The 6,945-nt window shown below is 45.8% G+C and overlaps 1 protein-coding gene across 1 annotated transcript; it reads left to right on the top strand.

Annotated features, from left to right (window-relative positions):
* The first annotated feature begins 5,767 nt into the window (after nt 1–5,767).
* Nucleotides 5,768–6,664, top strand: LOC145771037 (uncharacterized). The gene has a single exon (XM_082582779.1). It carries the CDS (start codon nt 5,768–5,770, stop codon nt 6,662–6,664), a length of 897 nt encoding a protein of 298 aa, XP_082438905.1.
* Nucleotides 6,665–6,945: the final 281 nt, after the last annotated feature.

The raw sequence follows: 6,945 nt of genomic DNA, 5'->3' as shown, positions 1-6,945 counted from the left end.
TTGTGTTGTAAACTGGAACTCTACTGTAGCCTAATTGTGTACAATAACTTTTTTTTAAATACTGTATTGTTTGTCAAGAGGCTTGCGTCACCGTAACTCAGCTAGCGGTAAGTCCCTAATTAATGTTGGTTACGCTGTCCATTACGTTACGTGTGTCGCTTTTAGTGTGTGTAGGCTATAGTATACAGTAGTGTAATTTTTTTAAATTGATAAATGGAAGGTGACGGTGGCCATCCGGTGTCTCGTGCGTTTCCCGTTGGCAGTGGGACAGGGGGCGCTGCGTCTGGGGGTGGTGCGGCGGAACACCCGGGCGTTGGGCAGGTGTATCCTCAGGGGGTTCATGGCAGCCTTACCCATGCTGATTTCACTGCAGAAGCTGTGCTCAGGGACGTCAGACATAAAAAAGAGAGGTGCTGCAGGGGGTTGGAGAATTAAGGAGAGGTCTCCCCATGGTACATGATGAAGTGTCGCTAGAGCGGGCCTTGGTTGATATGGCGGAGTTAGAGGGCAACTTTGGAGAACTGTTAGAACTTGCGAATAAACTAAAGGATAGCACTATGATATCTGAAGCTACAGAACAGGTCAGGTCAGAGATTGAGGAATTGAGACGTACTATAAAACAGAAGCAAATCTCCAAGGTAGATACAAAATTAGGTACAATAAAAGGAAATTCAACCACCAGTGCCTCGAGTAGTCGCTCGCGCCGTTCAAAAGAAGAAGAGATTGAAATCCGGCTCGAAATGGAGAAGTTGCGGTGGGAAAAACAGATGCGGGTGACCAAAGCCAAAGCAGAGAAAGCCAGAGCCAAAGCAGATGAAGCCAGAGCCAAAGCCAAAGCAGATGAAGCCAGAGCCGAAGCCAAAGCAGAGGAAGCCAGAGCCGAAGCAGAGGAAGCCGAAGCCAGAGCCGAAATTGAAATACAGATCAAGGCAGCCGAACTGAGAGCAAGGCAAAGTAGCCTAAGCTTGACTTGTTTTCACAATGTGGATCGGACCAAGGGTCGGAGCGCGGGCAACGACGGCCTATGGCCAGTAGTCTCGGAGTCACCGACTACATCCCTACAGCGATAGAAAAGGTCCAGAGGTGGGACGCTGACATTATCAATCCGCCTGGGAGATCCCATGACATTCATGGGGCCGCTAGCATAGATGCCCAACCTAAACAGAGCCAGGCTAAACAGGAGAATTTAATGGAACCGCCACATAGAGAAACTCCCCTAAGAAAGCTCTTTCCAGGAAACGCCCTCACAAACAAGTATAGAACGTGGACTAAAGATAATTTTTTGGCAAAACCGCCCGGGGGGACCCATGGGGCCGCGGAAAGAGAACCTCATTATGATTATCAACGTGATTTTCATAGAGAGAAGGTTGTGAAACCGTCACAAACATGCCCCTTAACTGTAAGGAAAGATCTTAAAGATGAGAGATGTAATTTACCACTAGTTAAAGATGATGGCCGTGAAACTCGACATGCTATGACACCCCCGCCAGGGCTTAATGCAAACAGAGGCGCTGAGGATCAACAAAACTGGTTCTATAAATATCATAATTGTCGCACTTTCTATGACAGGGCCGCACAACTATGACGGCAACAACATGCCATTTATATTTTTTAAAAACCGTATCGAATCACTAATGGAGAGTTGCCCATTTGAGGGAAATCGGCTGACTTTGCTACAGGCAGCCTGCGTACGTAGCGCCGCGCAAACCATTTCAAACTTAGCATCGGATACTTCTGGTTGGAGCGAAAAGGAAAGGATCGATATGTCGTTGGATCGCTTGTCGCAGCGCTTTGGCGTTAGAGGCGGATTTCTCGCGGAACCGGAGATTCGGCGGATACGGCATGGCAATAAATTATCTGGGATGTCATCATCCTCAATAAAGGAATTCAAAGACGAGCTGGCTCAGTGTACCCTCTTCGCTAGGGCGTATAACCAGCGTCATCAGCTAGAAGGACGTTTTGTACTAGACTTGGCAGGTCGATTACCTGGATATGCGAAGAAAGACTTTTTGTACTATCTGAAAGAGCAAAATGATAGCACCGAGGAACCAAGCTTCCAAAGCCTAATGGATTTCGTAAATTGCGAAGAGACGTGTCGCTCTACGGACTTCGCCATACGCTTAATGGAGGAAGTCGTTGCTAGAAAAGATACAAAACGGTCGGCGAGTGATAATCACATTATGCGTATTCGTCAAACCTCAGCACAGCCTGTCAGAAATGTCACCCAAGGTAGCAGTCGCGGGTCTGGCTCTAGTTCTGGGAGCCGAGAAGAAATGTTTGGTAGCCGCTCTTTTGAGGGTACGAGGAAGGACATACTTTGTATCTATTGTGAGAGTAGGAATAAGCAAGAGCGTCACAGACTACCCAATTGTCCCGAGTTCCTAAACTTGACGCCGTCGCGACGCCGGGATGTCATCGCCACGACTGGTCGTTGTCTAAACTGCCTACGTCTAGGACACCAAGCAAAATACTGCACCCAATCATGTAATTGTAGGCGCTGCGGCGAAGATTTCCGATTTAAGCACTATTATCTACTGCACGACGCTTATGTGAGTCCTCAAGGAACATCGGGCAATGGCAATGGTCTTAGAACGGCACCTGCCGTCACTAATCGTAGTGTAAGCATCGCTCATAAGAGGGCAGTGTTTAATCGTGTCACGGCTGTGCGAGTCATAAACCCATCTAATGGAGAGACCACTCTGGTTTACTGTCAACACGACCCAGGCTCGCAGCTCACATTTGTTTCAAGCCGATTGGCTAAAGAATTGTATCTAAAAGCCACGGATAATGTATCCTTCCGCATGGACACTCTAGCAGGCAAACAAGAAATACACTCTGATCTGGTTAAATTTAATATCCAATCCTTAGTTACTGACGAACTGTATGGTGATGTGGAAGCAGTGGTAAATGCACCTTGGAGTGACCATGTCGAAACATTGCCGCAGCATCAAGACTTAAATAGGTTTTCACATTTCGATAATGTTGAATTGATTTCGTTACCTAACAAAATGTCGGTCGATATTCTAATCGGGAATGACCATGCTTACTTGATGCGAGTATTAGAAGAACGTGTTGGCATGACTCGGGAAGAGCCCCATGCTATTTTAACCCCACTGGGCTGGCTGGCTAGTGGAGGTCGAGGTTCTATGATCTCTGGTAATTCTAAAGTACGTCGTGTTGCCATTAATGGTAACGTCGCTGAGGAGTCACTTAGTCTTGACAGTTTTGATGCGCAGGAGATTGAAATCAGTCGCTTAAAACATGTAATAAAGGATTTAACCCTAACAGATGAAACGATAGAACTGTCCCGCAATGATGTCATAGCACAAAAATTTGTTGAGACGCAAATGAAAGTTGAAGATGGGAGATTTGAAATGCCCGTACCGTTAAAAACCGACTTTGAATTACCAGATAACCACTCTTTGGCTCTTGACCGTGTTCTGAGCTTACGACGAAAGGCTTTAAAGCAATCTGATGTTCGATTATTCTTAGTAGACACGATGACTGAAATGCAGTCCAGTGAGTACATCGAGCCAGTAAAAGACGACGACTCATCGGCATGTGTGTGGTACTTACCATATTTTGTGACATCTCAAGCAAAAAAGCGAGTGGTATATGACGGCAAATCTGAGTTTAAGGGTAGGTGTGTTAATGATGTGATTTTGTCGGGCCCAGACATATTAAACCCTTTAACACAAGTTCTGGCTCGCTTTAGATTGGGAAAGTTTGGCCTAATGGCAGACCTAACCAAGTGCTTCTTCCAGATTCAATTACCAATGGAACAACGCGACTTGTTCCGTTTGCTATGGTTTGAGAATAATGATATCGAAAAGGGCAAAGTAATTCCGTTTAGATTTTGTGTACACCCTTGGGGAATTAAAAGCAGTCCATACATCGCCTGCTTAGCTATTCAAAAAATGATTGAACAAAACCCCACTGGAGCCAGTGACCTGACCATGAGTACCATTCGAAAAAATATGTATATGGACGATCTGATATTCTCTGGAAATAGCCTTGATGAGGTCAGTGAGATTGCAAAAGAAGCCATTGACTTGTTCGATAGCCGAGGCTTTAGTTTGGTGAAATGGAGTGCCAACAAAGGGGCGTTGGATGTTTTGTCCAACTTCAAAAAGGAGATGTTAGCTTCTTCCTTTCGCGATGTCGACCTGGAAAAAGACGATACAGACTTACCAGTAGCAAAAACTCTAGGTTGCGTGTGGCAAACTGAGTCAGATTCATTATACATTAAGTGCTCTCTCCGACCTTTGGAGAAGTACACACGTCGCTCAATGTTAAGCCAACTTGGCCAAAATTTCGATCCATTAGGGTTCGGCGCGCCATTCTTCCTGAAAGCTAGGTTAATTCTGCAGCGTTTAACTATTGAAGGTCTTGATTGGGACACCGAAGTGCCACCCGACTACATAAAAGAATGGAAGTCGTGGCTTCATTCTTTAGATTTGCTGAAAGAATTTTCTATACCTAGATGGTATTTTGTAAACACCGAGCCGTGTTGTGCAGACGTTGATGTCGTATATCAGTTACATGGATTCAGTGATGCCTCCAATCACTCCTTTTCCTCCGTCGTGTATATACGTAGGCTGTGTAACAGAGTCCCTTGTGTATCCTTCGTTTTTGGCAAAAGTAGGGTTGTGCTCAAGCATCAAAGTGCATGGCCGATTGCCAGAAAGGAGCTTGTAGCCGCGCTTAATACTACGGAGCTGTTAAACCAGGCAGCTAATGCACTCCACCTGCCTGATCTTAGAAAACATTTCTGGTGTGACTCGAATACTGTCCTTCAGTGGATCAGAAACCCTGATTTACGATTATGCAAGTTTGTTACTCGTAGGTTAAATCGTATTTTACTCTTGTCAGAGGTGAGCGAATGGCATTACTGTCCGACACATCTCAACTCTGCAGACGTTGGAACCAGACCGAACGCCATCACCAAAACAGGTTCCAGAGAGATGTGGTTGAGCGGCCCATCTTTTCTCATGCAGGAAGGCGAGGTCCCAACGGTGAATGGAGCAGATGCTGCTATTCGTAAAATGGAACTGTCGCCGGAGATGACGGTAAGAGAAAATGCAACTGGCTCCATTAGCAAGATGATCGAAACCGCACCTACTCTGTACGTGTTGAAAAAGAGAGCCGCCTATCTTGTAGCTTTCACGGAGTTCATTGTATCCAAATGCAAGAAACATGGGTATGTAAAACCAAAGTTAAATGCATCTTATCTAGAGGACGCTTTAAATAGGGTTGTTTCCTACGTACAGAAAGTAGTGTATAGAGATTTGTTAAGTTGTGACGGTCTGCCAGAGTCGATCGATGTGGTAACAAAACGTCTTGCTTCGAGCGAAGCTGGCGCTGATAAACAGTGCCTGAGAGAGTTGCGCTCTCTAAAAAAGTATCGTCCTTGTGTGGACACACGGGGGAGACTTCGTATTGAAGGTCGTTTGAGTAAGTCTCCCGAAATAACTGTCGATGCGAAGCATCCTCTTATTTTGCCTTCGAGGCACGCATTGACACGGCTAGTTGTCCTTGACGCTCATTGTGATAGCTATGTGGTGTGCAACAGACACTGTTATCTACTCGCCAACGTTTTTGGATTGCAAATGGTAATTCCTCGGTGAAACATTATTTGCATGATTGCGCTCCATGTGCCTTAGAGAAAGCAAAGCCTATCAGGCAGCTTATGTCGGATCTACCATTACCACGAACCACGGCCTATAACAAACCCTTCTTCAACAGTGGCGTAGATTATTTTGGTCCAATGACGTTTGTGGAGGGAAGAAGCCAAAAGAAAGCATGGGGTTTGTTATTTACCTGCCTTGCGAGTAGAGCAATCCATGTGGAACTTGTGACGTCACTATCTTACAGTGAATTTGTTTTAGCATTTACCAGATTTGTAGACTTGCGTGGATCTATACGTAACATGTACTCAGATAACGGGACCACATTTCAAGCGGCATCTAAAAGACTACCAGAAATTCTGGAGTATTCTGAAATTCAAACTTCTTTGCGAAAAAAGGGAATTAACTGGGAGTTCATTCCTCCGTATGCCCCGGCCCAGGGAGGGGCCTGGGAAGCAATGGTCAAGCAATTCAAAATTGCCTTTTCCCACGTTATTGGGAACTCATCACGGAAACCCAACTTTGTTGAACTTCTTACATTTACGGGTAGTGCCACAAGAATAGTCAACGAAAGACCTTTAGTCCCTGTCTGTGATGACCCTAAGGATTCTACTGTTATCACCCCAGCCGCACTCCTTAACCCCTTCTTGAGCCCATTTTCATCAGTAGGAAATCCTCATGACCGAGATGAGTTACGGAGAGACTATAGGTATAACCTGGCTCTATCTCACAGTTTCTGGGAGAAATGGATCTCTTTCTATTTACCTTCCCTGCAGGGTAGAAAAAAGTGGGCCAGTTTGGTGGAAAACCTACAGCCTGGCCAATTAGTGGTGGTTGGTTCCCCAGAAGATATAACTAAGAGAGGGAGGTACCGTCTGGGGAGAGTCCATGAGATCATCCCCCAAATTAGGAAAGGAAAACCGATTGTCCGGCGCGTCAGGGTGGCAGTCTCAGTGGTGGATGAGGCATCGGGTGAGGTCAAAGTGGATCTGGTCCTAAGGGATATATCGTGCGTTGCTCCTGTGGGGGGTGCTTGACTGCGTTCTGGACCCGGCCCCGCCCTGGTCGGTTGTTAGCGGGTGTCGTGGAGACATCTGTACCACCCTTGCCTTTCATTTAAATTTGTAGTGTATTGTAGATATGTACCGCGCAAATCTGTTTTTAACCTGCGTATCTCTATGTGTCATCCGCAGGGCCCCAATATGCGTAACTCAACAACATGTCCTAGTAATGTATGCTCTACAGCGATCTCAGTGATCGGCCTCATTATAAGTAGCTAGTTAGTTACTGTGTAATGCATTTGATTTGTTTGCTATTG

Source organism: Aplidium turbinatum, chromosome 5 (genome assembly GCF_918807975.1).
Source record: "Aplidium turbinatum chromosome 5, kaAplTurb1.1, whole genome shotgun sequence".
In the NCBI taxonomy this organism is placed as follows: Eukaryota; Metazoa; Chordata; class Ascidiacea; order Aplousobranchia; family Polyclinidae; genus Aplidium; species Aplidium turbinatum.
Note: the sequence above shows the minus strand (reverse complement) of the source record. Positions and strands in the feature narration are given on the sequence as shown.